The sequence below is a fragment of the Nothobranchius furzeri genome, chromosome 1, assembly GCF_043380555.1.
Source record: "Nothobranchius furzeri strain GRZ-AD chromosome 1, NfurGRZ-RIMD1, whole genome shotgun sequence".
NCBI classification, from domain to species: domain Eukaryota; kingdom Metazoa; phylum Chordata; class Actinopteri; order Cyprinodontiformes; family Nothobranchiidae; genus Nothobranchius; species Nothobranchius furzeri.
This window is the reverse complement of record NC_091741.1, coordinates 76619155-76637554: the sequence shown is the minus strand read 5'-3', so window position 1 is coordinate 76637554 and position 18400 is coordinate 76619155. Positions and strand designations below refer to the sequence as shown.

At 40.8% G+C, this 18400-nt stretch overlaps 1 protein-coding gene across 6 annotated transcripts in view; it reads right to left on the bottom strand.

The window, feature by feature from the left end:
- The window catches only part of si:dkey-237h12.3 (teneurin-3), a 188748-nt gene that overhangs the window by 103127 nt on the left and 67221 nt on the right, over positions 1 to 18400 (bottom strand). For all 6 annotated transcript variants that reach the window (XM_015950707.3, XM_015950714.3, XM_015950722.3 and 3 more), the window contains one exon: positions 6750 to 6975. In XM_015950707.3, coding sequence (XP_015806193.1) covers positions 6750 to 6975 — 226 coding nt within the window. The remainder of the gene's footprint in view (positions 1 to 6749; positions 6976 to 18400) is intronic.

Here is an 18400-nt window from a genome sequence, read left to right as displayed (position 1 = left end):
TTTTTTGAGCTGAGACATAATTTCATTTCACCGAAGGACTCCCTTGACACACGAATCCAACGAGGATTGACAGTACATTTATAACAGCAATATGCAGCTGGGAAGGCCTTCAAAAACTGATTCTGAAATATCATAACGACTGCTGTATTCGAGTCTCATTGAATATAAGAGGAGGAAATTTTGAAGTGGGCTGCAAAGGACATTCAAATGTGAGGGCAGATGCACACCTTACTTTATTCATGGGAGCACATACACTGCAGAGCTAAAAGCTCGCCCCACAAAGGCATCAAAAACACAAATTTAAATTTCATTCGTATAATATATTTTTAAACAAAGGATTAAATACTGCTCAAGAATAATTGCCCCGCATGTGCATTGGTCTCTTGAGAGAGAGAGAGAAAGAGAGACAAGGCACTTCATTATACAATGAAATTCAATGGAATATATCTAATTGAAAATATCACTAAAAAACTATTTCAGTGAAGCCAAGTGGTAAGTAATGGAAACCTGCAGGGCCTATTAAAGTACTGCAGACTTCTCACATCCGAACGTCTCCTCAACACTCCAGAATCCCAATGGTTAGCGAGCAGAATCACGGTTCTGTTGCCAACTAATTGACCTCCTCATACTGAGAGGGTCTTAACATAGAGCAGAACAGAAACTTTCGTAGAATAATTTCATAGAATTACCCACACTTTGTGTGAGTTTCTTGTTGAGGAGGAGCTGCAACACAAATTGATGTGTTTCATTTAACTCCTTTGAAAACTTAAGGGAGAGTCATCATTTTTCTCTTTGCCATAGAAAGTCAAAATCAAGCTCGGCTTTAAAACAGCTTTGACAGTATGATCACAGTTCCAGGGCTGCCAACTCTCACGCACCGAGCATGAGACACACGCATTTGACCCTCTTCACATGCTCTCACGCTAAATCAGCGCCTGTGCTCCCCAAATGCGCATGCACAGTACATAGGCATGGACGTAATTTTTACTTTAGAAGTGTGTGTGTGTGTGTGTGTGTGTGTGTGTGTGGGGGGGGGGGGGGGGGGGGGGGGATATCTGTACAGTATGCTCTAATGGGAAACAGGTTTCAACACAAATGGTTGTTTTCTGCTTGGTCCTAGAGCTCAACCAGTGTCAATTTAATATAGCGTAATATTGTTTTTGGATGGTAAAAAGTGCAGGGGTCAAAACTTGACTTTGGAAAAAGTGGGGGGTGGCATGTCCCCCCTGTCCCCCCCAAAAAAATTACGTCCATGTACATAGGGCTTATGAAAAAGAAGCGGATGATAATAATTATAGCATTAGCTACTGAATAACATGCACACAAACAGCACTTAAGTAATAATTTAACTGGCGTTATTTCCGCTTTTTCCGCTCTGGTGGTGAGATGGGCAGAGCGGTGAGCTCCACCTGCTGTTGATGGGACGGGCATGCCCGGTTCTCCCAGAACCGTGAGCTGCGGCTGTGCGCACTGCCACAATGACGTGATTTATTCAGAAATACAGCCGCGTCACCAGCCGATGTTGACGGAGCTTCAGTCCCGAATAATTTTCTTTTGTTTTCACTCATCGGCCACAGATCGCTACTCTCGCTCACAGCAAGCTGGGCTTTCTACCGTGGTGGCTCACTCACATGTTCCCTCTCCTACATTAGTTGGTGATGCAGTGAATTAAAACCTGTTTGTGAGGCGAACCCCTCAATAACCAGGTTACTTGTACGGAAGCCTGGAAAGGCCCAAATTCCTCAAACGTGTTTTTTTATCCTACTGGCTGACATGAATGAATATAATAGAATAGAGTAAATGTTATTAGTCCCACAGTGGGGACATCCACTCATTACGGCAGCGCACACACTTAGAGACACAGATTACAGGCTCTAAACGGTCGGCGAATTGTCTGCTCCCAACCCCATGACCCCGTCTCACTCTTTGAAATGTTTAAAATTTGGGAGCCCTGCAGTTGGGTTAGTGACTTTATTCAATCCCTATAAAATAACCATCAGTAGCCTCTGAGTGCAGCACTTTACTCATTTAAAAAGAACACTGAAAGCTAGCTAGGTTTGGAGTCAGATTAGAACACCGGTGCTTTGAAGACCAACGTTTCTATGGGAGGTTACGCGCATATTTCATTACTGCTAATTGCTATAAAAGTAGTTAAAGCTGTCAAATGAGTGTTTTATTTTCAAAAGGGTTGTCGTGTCACAGGAAATATATTAAAGACGATCATAACATTTTGATTTATTCTTGACATCTTTTTTAATCAAATCACTTGTGTGGAGTAACTCAACACGAGCACACGTGGCAACGTCTGTGGGGCTGCATGAGAAATAAAGTCCATGTCATTCTAGAGGACCCAAATCAGATTCACATCCCCATGGTACCTGAAGCCATCTACAGCCCCACACACATATATATATATATATATATATATATATATATATTCTGTGCCGGGACTTGGCTGCCCCTAAAACCCCCGAGGGCAGCCTAATGAGTACATTGTTGAGCTTCTGTTTACATTTCCCAACCCGGTGGTTTTCCTGACATGTGTAATTATGTTCTGAACCGGGCCTTCCCTTTTGGCCCTGATGGCTCGCAGCAGCTCTGGGTTCCCACCCACTGACAAGCACTTGATTTAGAGTCCACCGTGGTAACAGTGATTTATGCCTCGGCTGATGATAGGTGTGTACATATTGTTTTGTCGATACAGCTAAAACAGCTCAAGGTCATCGCACGGTTAGTATTCAATCACGGCATCTTCCTGGGAAAGTGAAGCTGTCGCTGCATATCCCAGCTGTTTTTTTTTTTTTTGTTTTTTTTTTTGTCAGATCATAAGAGGCTGTTACTCCACGAAGTTAGAGAGTAAATTTGAAAGTTTTGCAATCATCTGCATCTCGGAGAAGGTGCACCATGCCAAGGAAATATCAGGCTGGAAAGCAGACATACTGTATACTTGAGGCCATTTTTGAGTCAGAGTGCACTTCATTAGCTGAAATATTTCAAGCTTGCTGATGGAGAGAGATTCAACCAATGTTTCAGGAGAAACAACTTGGCAGCGACTCTAAGTAGATTCCTGCACAGCAAATTTGAACAAAACACAAAATCTGCTTACCTAGTTTCATGTTAAGCTAAAGCCTGTTTGATTTCACCAGGCAAGCTCTCCGATTTTCCCATACTTCACTCTAATCATGTGAACTCCTTCTCACTGTGAGCTGGTCTTATGTCTGGTAATCAGCCCTTTAAGTGTAGGTGATTACAAAAAGCAGAAAAATCAGTGAACACCGTGGCCATTAATCAAACTCTGCAGGAACTACAACATGTCATGCCCAATTTGTGGTGTAATAGTTTAACTTGACGAGATCTAGTGCTTAAAATTGGCTTAAAACTAAGTCATGCTTAAATATTTTAAATCCCATAGTAAATTATCATTTTAATGACCCCTCCTGTTTGGAGGAGTGACACTAAAACATTAATAAAATCATCCGCCATAAAAAAGAAAAAATCTGTGTCAGTTTTTTTTTTCTCTCAGGGTGTTTCAAACAGCAGTTGCTAGAAGAGGGAATCTGAGGAAGCTTATGCAGTGAGAGCGAGAGGGAGAAGGAAAAATTTCTCAGAATATTTCAAATTAAAAATAAAGACGCCTGCATATTCTTTGCAAATTTCTCCGCTTGTAGAGAGAGGATCCGTCTCAGTTTGTACCCAAATGTGAAAAATTAAACAAATATGTTTTTTCCCTCACATGGAACAGCTGATAATATGCTGTCAAACATTCAGAAACTTTTTCCTATGTTTCCAAATTTTTTGGCTTGCAAATGTGCCCTTTTCTTATCACTGACGAAGCTCTCTACATTTAGCTCTGTATTCCAGCATCTCGGCTCTGAGTGTACATGGACACCACTTGAAAATGGAAAATGAGTGGCTAAATCATGAAACAGTAAGCTGTTTTACAACAGTGTGTTGGGATCTGGCACAGTAAAAGCTATCAAATGGTTTTGGTGCCAAACTGTGGTTTCTTTTATTATGGAACATTATTATATGAACACCAGTGTGGAGAAACCGACCGGAACAAAAAAAAAAACGAAATTGTTTTCAGTTCTGACTTTTAAAAGCATTTGTTGAAGTGGATTTATGTGGGAAGATTGTGAAGAAGAAGAAGAAGAAGAACAACAATTTATACCTGCAGCAGATATTTTGAATGACTATAGACACAATGATGAGGCCTTACTGACTGGTTAAGCTAATGGCTAACCTGAGGTGCCAGTTACAAACGGTTCATCACATCCCATAGTTTCCATGGATCTGGACACCCTAACCCTAACCCTAACTGAGAAGAGTGAAATTTATGGAAATGGATGACTATGAACTTGCACTTACATGAACTGCTCTGATTAATTAGATTTTAGCTTGAAATTGTTTTAAAGCTCTCGTTCACTCCAGAATGACAATCAGAATCAGAATAGCTTTATTGCCAGTGCTCCAGCGTCCCGAAGCATAGGAATTTGACTCCGCAGCACAGCCTGACCAAGGTTATACACACACACGTAGACAAAACAGATACAGGCAGACCACAAGAGCAGCCATGAATGGCGCTCATTTCACTTAGATGAAAAGGGGATTACATGAGGATACATTGGGGGAGGGGAAAAAAGGCATTCCAGAGGTACTCCCGACAGGGCGTAGCTTTGCTATGCAAAAAAGCACCTCAAACATATAAGCAGGAACATCAAAAGTTCACAACATGAGACTCCAATAGGAAGGCGGTGGGGGTGGGATCCTGCTTCCCCCAGCAAGAGCAGCCATCTGAGGTGCTCATCTACTGTAGTCACAGGCGGGAGGGAGATCTTGGAAGAAGCGAAGAGCACATTGACTCCTCCAGCTGATGACCTCGCCAGGCTGAAGTCCACCAATCCGAAGGCGGGTGGGGGGTGGGGGGGGGGGGGGGGTCGCATCTGTCTGCATTCCTTCGTGGGGGTTTTAGGTGCTTGCAGCTCAAGGCTGCCAGGGCGTCAGATTCAGATAACAAGTATTTGTTTGGGTCAGGCTGAGATAATTTTCCTCTCTGCCTTCAGTCTTTAAACTGATCATTTCCAGTCCTTCAGTGAAGCCAATTTTGGGTTTTTAAACTTATCCATACCATCCGGTGACTCTCTCCGAGATGACATCCATTTTGCGCACTAATACCGGTATCGCAGCTAGAACAATGTCCAGCTTACGATTCACCTCGAGTAAAGTCCCAGTCTGAGAAGTCTCCACACGGACGGTGCTTTCCGTGGGTGCAGGTCGCCCTCCAATCGCTTGCTCCCGTCTTCCCAAATTTCCAGAAAACCAGATATCCTCCCACTCCAATCAGGAGAAATCCAGTGATCATCAGACCAAATATCCACACGTCTTCGATGCCCTCAATGGACAGCTGGCTGAGGCATATGATCTTCCACTCCTTACGGGAATACAAAATATACCCCACCGGGTGCGTCCCCTGTGGACATGTGGGAGCCCCCTGCTCCATTCTCATTATTGAAAAAATCTTATCAATCGCATTGAATGACCAGTTTATCAAATCCATGGTTAGTAAAAAATAAGAGTTTTTCAGAAGAAATGCAGAGAAGCGCTCTGTGGGCAGACAGGACAAAGAGCCTTGGGAAAAAATGTTACTCGTTTTTTAAAACAAACTGGATGTGGTCTCTAGTGTAAGTTAATCACTTGTGAGTCATTATTTGTGAAAAAAAAAACTGGTGCTCGTGTTTCAGGAGATAGACGTTTGTCGGTGTAGTGGGTAGGTGAACAGCAGGATTCCTATTCTTTTTTGTATTGTTTTTACGTTTTCATGATTTGCAAACAACTGGCCTCTGATTGGCTAATAGCAACGCTACTCTTCCACTGCCTGTGTTCTCGCTCTTTTAAAAAAAAAGCAAACAGTAATGTGTTATCTCCATAAAGAGCACAAGCTTGAGCTTGTTATGCCATGTTGTGGAGTTGCTAATGCTAACTGTTAGCTCCTACTAGCCGAGATGCGCTTTGTCGTTTCCTGGCCGGTAAATCAACACAACCTTCCGGGTTCACAAGTCAATGTCGTCCAGACCACGTCGTCCACGGATATTAATTTTCTCTGTAACTTAATAGGGACTGACGTATGTCCAGTTGTTTCTCTTTCTTTTGTTTCCTCCTGCATGACCACATGATGAAAAGAAATGCAAAGTGTCCTAAAAATTAAGACCTCCTTGAATATTAGAAATAATCAAGTAAATTATCCTTTTATTACCTACTTACGCTTGGAAGAGTGACACTAAAAGACTAATAACATCATCAGCTAAGGATAATCAGCGCTGCCTAATTTTTTCTTATCTTTTTAATGTTTTTGTCACAAAAGCGAACCGCACCTAAGACATTAGTCATGGCTTTGAGTTTTAACAATATGAGCTTTTATCTGATTTCTCATGAACTATCCAACATACTAGAGCGCTGATGAGGGAAGGAGCCAGAAAAACTAAGGCAAAATGCAAAATACAAGAAAGTACTTCCACAAAGTTATAAGTTTTCCTTTCTCCCTAAGGCTTAATTAAAGGGTTTAGGATTTGATAGGTAAGCCTTTGGAGCATTAAACGAAACAGAACTGAAATAAAAGAAATAAAAATAATAAGCTGAATTTGGCCGCAGCTCATTTATTTCTTATCATTCTGCTTTCTGAGTCAGTGACCATGACACCATCCAGGAACGGGATTTTCTGGTTCTGTTGCAGGCTGCTGTGGGTCACTCACCTGCTCTCCAAGGCCACATTGCTGCCGAGGACCCAGCTGTCCTGCAGCTGGACGCATTCCGCCGTACTCTGCAAGTCAGCCGCCAGGCCGGCTGTAGGCGGTGGACTCGGGCTCCTTTGATTGGCCAGCGAGCTGCGGCTCAGCGAGGTGATGGATGGGTGCTGCTTGTGTGGAGGCGGGGCTGGTGGGAGTGGAGGCGGGGCCTGTTGACTGGACAGATGGTCACCTGAAGAGAAAAAAAATTGAACGTTATTTCAGGTATCGGTGGCCGAATGTAAACTATATTGTAATTTGCTAAATTTCCACAAAGAGCTGAGACATGACTCTGAGGACGAAGCAGCAGCAGATGGTGAAGACATGCATCTGCCTGGTATGCAGGATATGAAAGTCTCCCAGCCACTTCACAGACCAAGAAAAGTAAATACAAGCAAAGAGCAAGACATAAAAGTAAAATGCAACCACTGCGGAAAGAGCTGTTTTTTATGGAGATACACATAATAATTGTCACAAAACACCACACGGCTGACAGTTGGGTTCTCTTAGACAGAAGGTCACTTAGAGAGGCAGCTGTTCCTTTATGGGCGCTTAACGCAATGTTTCACGTTTGATTACAGCCAGAGCAGACTCTCAAATAACTAATGACCAGAACATCCATTAGGGCTCCGAAAGAACAGGTTTTCCAATTTCACACAAAGCTGTGTAATTGGCCCCCAGAATGGCATGTGGTGATTATCTATCCATCTTCCCTGTTTAAAAGGTAAAAACCCACAGTGCTGACAATTCTGATTTGCTCCAATGAGCTCCAAATGGGTATCATCTTTCTCGCCTTACAGAGGCTTGGAGAGTATGGAGAAAGCCAGGAGCTGTGTCTTATAGGAGCTTCTGTTGTTTTTGCAATGGCAGCGTGAATTTGTTTAAAGCCTAAAGGAGTTGAGATTTATCACACACATCTGCACCGGAGGTCAGTGCATGAGTTAACCTTTGCTTTTACAAGCATGCAGTGAACATCAGAATTGGGTCCACGCTACCATCTGACTGCACAGAGCAAGTCCATGAAAGGACACAAGCTATGTTTTTTTTTCAATAGGGGTCCTAATGACCATGCACTTTGTTTCCTTGTGTGTGTGTGTGTTGTGTGTATGTGCTTCCACCCTTCAGCGTGTCCTTCTGTGCATAAAACGAGCTGTTCAATGCAGGCAAATGAGCCGTTTGGTTCCACACAGCTAGCAGGAAACATAAATGCCATTTAGAGCAAGGCAATCATTTCCACTGCTTTGAGGGAAAAAGCTTCAGGCTACTGTACATGCATCCTATTAGTACAACTCAAGACGTCCCTGTTAGCTCCAATATAGGAATACATCAAAAATATACCACGAGGAATTCTGTGATGATTACAGAGGATGAGGCTGCTGTCAATGGGAAATGTACAAGAAGACTAAAAGAGATGCTATTTTAACTTTCAGAAGACATTTCCTTTCTATTCCACTAAGATGGACGCACACACAGACTGAGAACAAACAGAATCAGGAGTAACATGAATCCACAACACCACAGTGCAGAAGGCCAATCAAGGATTAATTACTTCCTGACTGCAATTACAGAGCAACAGCATGTGGCCATAAAGACCATAAAAGCAAAATCATCAGAAGCAAATGAAGGTTGTTTTTCCCCCTCCTTTTTCGTGGACTGTGATTAGAGTTTTATCAAACCCAATCAAACATGATCCCTTCAGCACCCTACGCCAACACGCTCAAAGCCGATTGTGATATCTAAATGAAGCATGAATTACCAGAGATCAGTTGCAGCTCTGGCATTTAAAATATATAAGAGTGGCATGACTTTGTGATAACGAATACAAGAGACGTCCACTCATCTCCTGGGCGAGACTGTGAGCCCTATTAGGAAAGTGCTTAGTAGGCTGATAGAAAATGTGAGTTATCTACCAACGCTGGCCGCTTTTCCTTCACCTCCAGGCCTCTCACCACTGTATGAGCCTGCAGCACCCGTGGGGGTTGCCTCTCTTTCCAACTCTAACATCTTTCATATAATTATCCTGCCCTAGTCTAACAGTAAGATGTAAGTGAAAGAAAAAATCAGATTAGTGAGAAAAACATAAAGAAAATCAGGTGGAGCGACTGTCGACAGCTAGAAATTGTTAAAGTGGAACACTTTTTCTTTCTTCTTAAAGTCAATTCAGGTTTTCTTCATTTTTTTTCTTTAAACACATGGATCTGCTGCCTAGTTTCCCCCTATCTCTCACAGACATAATAGATATAGAAAAGTCTGAAAAATGTTTACCTTCCCATAAGGAATTACAAATAAAGATACATGGCAGATATTGAACAAAGCTGCATCCATTCATCCTAGTGTTTACATATTGATCTCCACATCTTGATTGTCCTCGTTTAGTTTGCCGCTGCCCTGGGAGCTTCAAAAGCAGCACGGGGTAACTTAAGAGCCATAAAAAAATATGGAGTTTGCATTGAATGTGCAATTTTATTCACAGGAATAGAACACATCTGTGTTTTTTTTATTCCTTTCCCTCCTAGTGGCTTGAAATGTTCAAACTCTCCTGCAATTTTTTTTAAATGAGCTGTTTTTGTCGGTGAGGAGAGACGCTGAGTGAAATAATCTGAGCACACAATAACCAGAAACCTTCCGAAGAGAGGGATTTGACACGCGGTAAAATTTGAGGGCCTAATCGCACAACAAAGTGCACGGAGGATAAACACCTATGAAGTGAATTAAAGCGGCTGTATGAACAGGTTTACACACTTCAACATGGCTGCATTGATGCGTCTGTAACCTCCAAAGATCCAACAGGAAAAGTCAACTGTCTGACATTTGTAAATGTGAAAAACCTGGTATCGATCGTCTCACAACAACAGAAACACGTAGATTGGGCTAAATTTACCACATCGCCGATGAAGACGTAAAGGCTTAAAAAGACAATAAAAACGAGTCTCTTGTGTGTTCTTCACCTGACGAACACACAACACACACCTTTCTATTGCTCTGCATATTAGCACTTAATCCTTTACGACTAAGCTCTATTGAACTTTTAAGTATTTAAACCTGACTCCTTGTGGATGCTTTTACCACTCAAATTCTATCAATCTCACACAGTCAAGATCAAGCATCTACAGTCAACGTTTTAATTGTGTGTCTATTCTAAACTTGCAGTCCTCATTCGTTCAATTCAGGGCTTTTTTAGAGCTCTGACTGTACGGTGGCTGCTTTTTTTTAAGTATAGGTCATAACACCGTGTATATCTTTCATGCGCTCAATTTCCCTGCACGCAGTAGGTGTCAGTATGTCTGAGTGATGTCAGGCGCTATGGTTTCTGGTCTCCAATTTGAGGTGTAGGTTTGAATCCAATTTCTGACAAACAGTTTTATACTCAGCACAGGGTCTCACTATGATGAAAACCTATAAGATTCCAGGTAACTCAAAGGGAAAATGTGGCACTAGCGGTGCTCATTCTGCGTGTACTTCAGTGCAAGAGTTGCATGTCTGAAAGCCACTGGGGCAGACCATGACAAATACGGGCTTTTGCCACTCTGATTCACAAGCATACATTATTTTGACTGCCCTTAAAAGGCACACACACACACAACAAATGAGTCTAAGAAATTCTGGCATTGTCTTCCATCAAGACAGAGAGAATTAAGACGGCCTTTAATGTGCAAACTTGGAAGGCAGATGAAACAGCTGTGTGGTTTATTGAGCTTTGCTTTGAAATCAGATCAAGACGGATGCCTCCTCAGTATAATTCCTCAACGTCAGCTTGTCATCGTCTCCATCAGCGACATGCTTCTAAAAGGACCTTTGTGATTAATACTGCATGCCAACGCTAAAATGACGGTCTCATTCCCATCTTAATGATGCTCGAACAACCTATCAAAGCCGTCACAACAGCACCCAGAAATTATCTTTGTTTTAATTTGTTTTAATGCCCTGGTTTTAATGTCTGATGTCTAAACACTCATTCATTATGCCGTGTTAATCAGAGAAAAACATATCTTCAATACCATGCTTAATTGATCACCCAGAAGATTCCTACAGCATTTGTTTCCTCAGGAAAACAGTTTCTGTTTGGCGTTCCACGTAACATAATGTTTCTTTCCTTTCCCTGAGTTCAGAGTATTGTGAATAACTGTGTCACAGGTTGTAATCGTCTGCAAGCAGACTTCTTAATGCATCTTGTTTTTCAAGCATTTTGCACCATTTATTTATTTATTTTTGCAATGAGACCCGGGCAAATGAGGTTTGTAAGATGTTCGCTCCTTTGAAAATCTTTTTTTGATTATGGAATTGACAAGCCTTGAATACTGCGCATGATGTTCCAACACGGAGTCAGGACACAATTAAAAGCCGTTTTGCACTCACTAAAGCTTGGCAAGCTCAGTGAAAGTCTTTTCATATTCATTGTGTGAGTACTGCAAAAGGTCTTGTGCCATTTTACTCTCCATTAAGAGACTGATGCAACTGCTAATGGAATTGAAAGGGCATTTGCTTTGACTGGCTCGCCCTTCACCAATAGGAAAATTGCTGCACGTGTGCATCACAAGAATTGAATCAAAACAGATCACAGAACTTTGAGACGCCACAGCTTTTCAATTACAGATCATGGCATTTGTATTACGGAGGATAGCACCAAAAAATAATCCCGGAAAAATAATCCAGCAGCTTCGCTCTGGCACGTTTGAATTTCTGAAAATATTGTCGTGATAACTGTGTGACCTCTTATGAAATCCTTGTTAGATTTTATTTGAAATGAATAATGGATGAACATCATGATAAAACATGACATTTGGATTGGGTAGGGTAATTATATATGTCAAATAATTAAATAATTCTTAAAAATGACAAGATTTAATTTCACCTCTGCCCAGACGTGGTGCCTCGCTGAAGGCACCAGCTGTAATATTTAGTAGAAAGAGACAGCAGCTTCTCATTGAGAAGCCCTGGGAAGCTGGAGGTTGGATGGACCCGGTGGAATTTGGGACCATCAGAAAAACCTTGCCCTAGGTGAGATGGAAGGTTTCATTCAGCAAAGAGAGAGGAATTTCAGGGACCTGGAGTTTTGAGAAAAGAAAAACAAGAAGAAACAGTTTGGATTTCAGGATCCTGCTAGAAAAAAAAAATCCTCACTGCACTCGCAGCCCTGCCCACTCTCTCCAGACTTCCTATCAGATCAAAGACGAGCATTTCTTTTCAGCTGTTTCTGAGAAGGGGAATCAGGCTGTAACTGATATTTCAAATATTACATAATAATTGCATTATATATAAATATATAAAAATATAATAAATGTGTTTCTCTCGCCCATAGATCATTTGGTCTTGCAGAGTCATGTTCTCACTGGTAAATATGTGCTATGAAATAAAATGTTTACTTTGTAAAAGAGGAGTGTTCACATGAGCGCTTCACGTCTCTGTTTGTCCACCCCCTCTCCCCCCTCTTGCTACAGATGGCAGATCAACATACAGATGATGACTGCTTAGCAGTTCTTTCTGTCATCTCTCCGATTACATAGCAATTACACTCCGTCTCAAAAGCTGCTTTGACAATTAGTCTGCTGACAAAACACTTACTTCAATTTATCCATGTGTGGACAGCTTCGGCATCTTTGTTTATCCAGACATTGTGCTCACACCTTGATAACTGTTTCTAACTTTGGTTTAGACCACACAAGTTCTAAAATGAATGCATCGCTGTGGGGTTTTTGGTGTGACAGGAGAAAGAAACGTCCGATTTCTTGCTCTGATTAAAATTACATTTCATTTTGTTCACCGTGGATGTGATGCTGTTAAAATCAGAGCCAAAACCTTCCTTTATTTATTTTACAATCCTGATTTTCTCACTGGCTCCTTGCACGCCCCCCCACTAGTACCCCAGCCACCTGCAGCCAACACTGTTGCACTCTAATACTGTTGCCACTAGGGATCCAGCTGATTGGCTGGTGACCAGAATCATCTGGTTTTCAGCTTGACCGGTTTGACCGCTGAATTGCTAATCTGACACATAACAAATGTGATTTATTTTTCTTTTTTGAGTCTGTGAACACGTTGTAGCTAAGCAGCTAACTTCACTTACAGTACACATTTTTACCGTGTTTTTATGGTGTTTTAAAATAGAGTTAGGAAAAGTGTAAAAAGGTATAAGAGGCCAGACTGTGGTGGTGTGTTTGATGGGTGTCTATGAACCAGCTGCCATTTAAACAGGAGACGATACAGATTACTCTGACAGTAAAAAGGGACTTCACTCTACAATAGGAGGAATTAATTACAGAAACGTTGCTCTATTATATCCTTCTCAGCTTTCAACTTAGAGCTGTTGTGAAATAAGCTGGGTTGGAATGTGCTGGTGTATTTACTACAAACAGCTGGAAAAATGACGGAATCATAATAATGTTTGCTTTTACTAAAATATGAATGGATTAATTTTTTACTAAAAGATCTACTGTACAGACACAGGAGTAATGTTAGCCTGCTCATAATAAGTATAAATACTGATTATTCACTGCAGAAAGGCTCATGGTTAGAATCAAAGTATAATAAATTAATAATAGAATAGAATAATAATTAATTTGTAAAAAGCCACTGCCTAAACATGGGAGAATATTATCTGTAGATGTTCAGACACTGATGTTTCTTTGGGAAAAAACATTAGAATAAGTTTATTTGCTCAAAATCAACATTTAAAACAAAACTTCTAACCTAGCATTGTCCTATTAGTAAAACTGGAATGGAACAAGCCTTTTTACTTTAACCCAAACAAATCCTAATCAGAATAGTTCACTAGAAGAGCTGCTGAAGTGGCCAATGTAGGAGACGTGTTCGGCATTCTAACAATACTTGAGAATTTTGTTCATTGGTTTGTTCATCAAGTTTTGTTCAAAGATCATTGAAAAGCATTGGAAACAATAAAATATGCATAAGCCGCACCACAAGCAAGCGACTGAACATCACAATGAGTAATGAATGCCTTTGATGCCCACAGGACTGACTAATCATAATAACATTTCAGCAAACTGCATATTAAGCTAAAACCTAATGACAAAAATGACTCTGTTAGCATGATGAGTAATCAACACATAAAAATAACCTCAGATAACCATGTTCACAAAAGGTTGTTCCAGAAACACCACAACCTAACCAGTCCTAAAGGCGTGCTACATTACCATCAGAGCGATTTCTCAGAACATTAGGAACTGAAGAACTTCCAGGTTTAGACATATTACCTAAATTAGTCATGTGGCCTGACAGCTTGTTTTCTTATTTAATGTGATGTTTTAATGTCCAAATCAGCAGCGACGGTCCACTTCCCCTCACAATGAAAATCAATATACTTCTGCATCATCCTTTCTGATCTGGAAGCCAGATTAAGATGAGAGTAAACTGCAATGCATCAAACAGCAAACACTGGGAGGCGTACAGGGGTGCCTCTGCTAAGCATTTTGTTGTAAAGCTGAACCCAACTGGTGCTGAAAGTAGTCACTCACCGTCTAAATATCCTCAAAGTGTTTCAGTCAGAGTCAGTAACTGTGACGGCAGCTGGTTTATTGGAGCCAACATGAAACCGTAGTTACGGTGGTCCCGGCCACCGCGCAGACGCTTTTAAACATTTAACGGCATTGCAATTTATTTTCAACTGCACTGTGCCTCCGAAGGTCACAACCAACAACAATGTTGTGCCTCCCAGTTCCGTACAAATGTGAGCCGCTCTTCTGACCACAGCAAATACAGACCTGCATGTGTAATTGCACAAATAAATAAATAAATAAAATGAAAATAAAATAAAATAAAAACGAAAAAAAAAAAAAAAGCTCTCAGCATCATCTGGTGGGGGGTCACAGAAATGTGAAGTGTATTCTGAGAACTATTCATGTGCCTCCCTATTCATTTACAACTTGCTTCCCCAATCACTTGAGAGAATGGTTTCAAGCTAGAAAATAAATAAATAAATAAAGACACTCGTGGCTGTAGTGGCGGTCTTTTTCCACAGATTGCTGTAATTGCGTTTCCTGTTTAAATCGCTCAGTTTGTGGAAAAACCAGACAAAGAAAGCACGGTCCATCTAAAATTAGTAAGGCATATCTTTTCCTGATTAATTGTTGGCATATTGTTCTCAATTGCATGTACTCCACTTGCAGAAAGGACTCATTTTCATCTCTATTGTGGAGGAAAAAATGAGGAACAGGAGGTTTACGCTGCATTCGTCTCCCACTGAACATAAAATAAACAAATTCAGGACTCATTTCTGGAAGCTTGAATCTTTGTATTGAGCTTAAATTCCAACTGGAAATATATATATTTATTTTTCCAGCATGTTTCTGTTATACAAATGTAAAAAATTCTAAAACACATACATTTTAGGTAGAAGCTAAGGCCATTTGATTCACTATGTTAGGACTGGGACAATAATCAATAGATCAATTAATCGTATGATAAATGAAAATTAACTTGATGGTTTTTCCAGCTCCAATATATCAAGGTTAAGAAACGTACAACTCTGCTATTATTATTAATTATCATTATTGAAACGCAGTTTTGGTTGTTGACACTGGATAGGCCATTGTGTTTATTGTTTTGTTGAGACCGGGTCTATTTTATAGTGTTTAGTGCAATATTTTCAAACAGAGTGAGAGTCCTGTAGTATTTTGTTCATTCGTTCATTCATTCAGTCATTCATCTATTTATCTATTTAATTGTTTGTTTGTTTGTTTGTTTTATTTGGAAGTTCTGGTTCTGGACATTCCACTGTTGAAGGTTTAATTGTTGCATTTTAAAGGGTGTGCTTGCATTATTATGATATATTAACATTGCTTAAGTGGTTATTTTGGTCTCGATAATGTCCACAATAATATCGTTTATCATCAACAATTTATTAGACAATATATCGTCCAGCAAAATTTGTTATCGTCCCAGGCATACGATATATTTTATTTTGATGATTGCTCTACTCTTTTTGAAAAACGGTGAATCATTATTAAACATTCCATGCCTTTATGAGATATGCGCAGTGGAGCTCACAAGAGGTGGCCAGGAGGGGGCCATGGCCATGACCCCGCCACCAGAGAGGGCCCCCTTTAATAAATCCCATTCATATTCTTTAAGACATACATGTTGAAGCCAATATATTTATTTTTATAAATAATTTAATAAACCCCAGTTTAAATATATAAATGTCATTGAGGCTCGCCATTTTAAAAAGTATAAGTGCCATTAGTGGTTGTTTCATTTGCTGTTTGTTTCTCAACACAAAGACAGTTTTAAAATTCTAAAACAATAAAATTTGAAACAATAACTAAAGCAGCTGTGTGAAATTTAGTCTATTTTGTGAAATACCGAAGACTTGTGTGTTAGACACATAAGAATATTGTTTTATTTATTTATTTTTACAGATTGATGGAGCAATGCAATAAACAGCTTAACTCCCCTGAGGTACCATGATGTGCCACCACAAAATTTTCACTGGCCCAATCAACCCCCCCAAAAAATAATACATATATTTAAAGCACTAGAACTCAAAAACAATTGTGTGAGGCTACCTCCTGCTGCATACATGACTTCAACCTTTAATTATTAATGTCCTTTCATCTGAGTCTCTTTATGTAATGAAGTTCAAAGAACAAACAATACAAGCTGAGCCTTTATTTATCTTCCCATGACCGACTCCTTCCACCATTTTCAGAAATAATTCTTTAAACCAACATTTCTTGCAGTGTCTGGCTCCAGAGCTTGAGCTATTGCACACAGGCTGAAAATCCCTCTGCTTTCCAAAGAGCTTTCCTGGGGCCAAGGCTATGAATTGATATCCCACTGTTGCATTACTCTTGGCCACAGAGCAGAACACGGGACAAGAATAATAATGGGACAAATCATTGGTTTTTTCCTCATACTGCTTACCAACTTGTGCATTAGAGTGTTGGGGAGGGTCATGCTGAAGATGTCAATATCCTCAACGAGCATGAGTGATGAACTTTATGTGTGCAAGCACATGTTACACACAGTGCACACGCACATTCAAACACACACTAAAACCCACTGAGAAAAGCCTCGGAGCACTAGTAATGTTTTGGAGTTTTCCGACAGAACACCCTCTGCTCCTCACGGCGAGAAGAAGATGTAACCTGCGTACCCTCTGAGGCTTGGTGCATGCTCAATCAGCAACATGATATGGCCCACGGCTGTGTGGTGAGGTCACTGCTGGAGTCTTGAGGACTGATCATGCATGAGGTGGCAACCCAGTGCTTTCTGACTAATGTACCACGCCGCTTCCACAGCCTCCATTCAATCGCATAGCCTGAGCTCCACCCCGAGGAAATTGGAATCTGACTAAAACTCTGCGGGCACTGAGATGGAAAGTACAAAACATTTTTTTGACATGGCTAATAAAACCCTAAGAAGCCGGGCTGCAAAATTTGTGACTTATCACAGAATTTCAGTTTGGCTGTGAAACAGAGGAACTGTCCTGATATGACAACCAATCCACTTTAATCAAGATGACTGTGCTTTTGTCCAACTAGAGTTGTAAGTGATGTCTCAAGTGCCCCGGCGTCACAATTCATTTGTAAAACCGGTGTTTAAAGTTTAATCTACCATGCAGTTGTTCTTAATTTTCAACCCCTTCACCCCTGTGTTTCAGAGTGGCTCTCAAACACTCCTCCGTCTGACTAATCAACAATAAAAGTGGTCAGTGAAGTCAGATGTACTGTCCTTCAAAATGCCGCTTCACTTGACAAGAACAGACAAGGCTGCCTGCGTTCCAGTCTTTGCTCTCCTTAGAAAATACCACCCTAAGCATCATCTGTCATGTAATGGCTGCAGCCTAACATTTCACTTTGTTTGGCAGACATTGATTTTTACCTCCAAGGTGTTGTCAAGGAGGTATCCAACTCATACAAACCTCCTGTGCGGTTTCTCTGGAGACTGCTTTTGCTGGAACACACACACACACAAACACACACACACACACACACACACACACACACACACACACGAATGATTGCATCTGAAGGTGGCCCAAATAATTGCCAAATTTGTCGGATAAGGACACAAGACTGAATAATGTCCATCATGCAATGCAAAAGCCCAGTCAGCACATAATTACACAAATATGCAAACCTGACTGTTGACGTGCATCAAAGCACGTTACGCTGTGTAAAATGGGATGTACTGAGGTTCCATAACGCTTCTCATGCCAACGCTCTTAGCCAAAAAATCTTTCAGCCACACCAGATGTCAAAACGTGTGGTCACCAGCAGATCTATCCAATCCTCCGTCCATATGTTAGCAGCGTTTTTCACTACTGCCAATAAGATAACAACAATTTATCAACTGCCGCAGCACCATAGCCTCCGCCCATCCTTCTACACACAACATACATATTTGCAGCCTAGCTGAGCACCACTTTATATTCATTAAGTGTCACAATGCTGTAACAAATAGCTGGCTTTAAAGAGCAACAGTATATCTTGTCTAAGAATTATTTGGCACCAAGTAAAAATGATAAACATTATCTATGTGGAAGCCTTGAAGGTAACATCCTGTCACACTTTGATAATGGGATGAAGAGCAAAACTATTAAAGAAAACAGTGAATCTGATAATGACTTTTATCTGGTTTACAGTTGCAGGGATCATTTT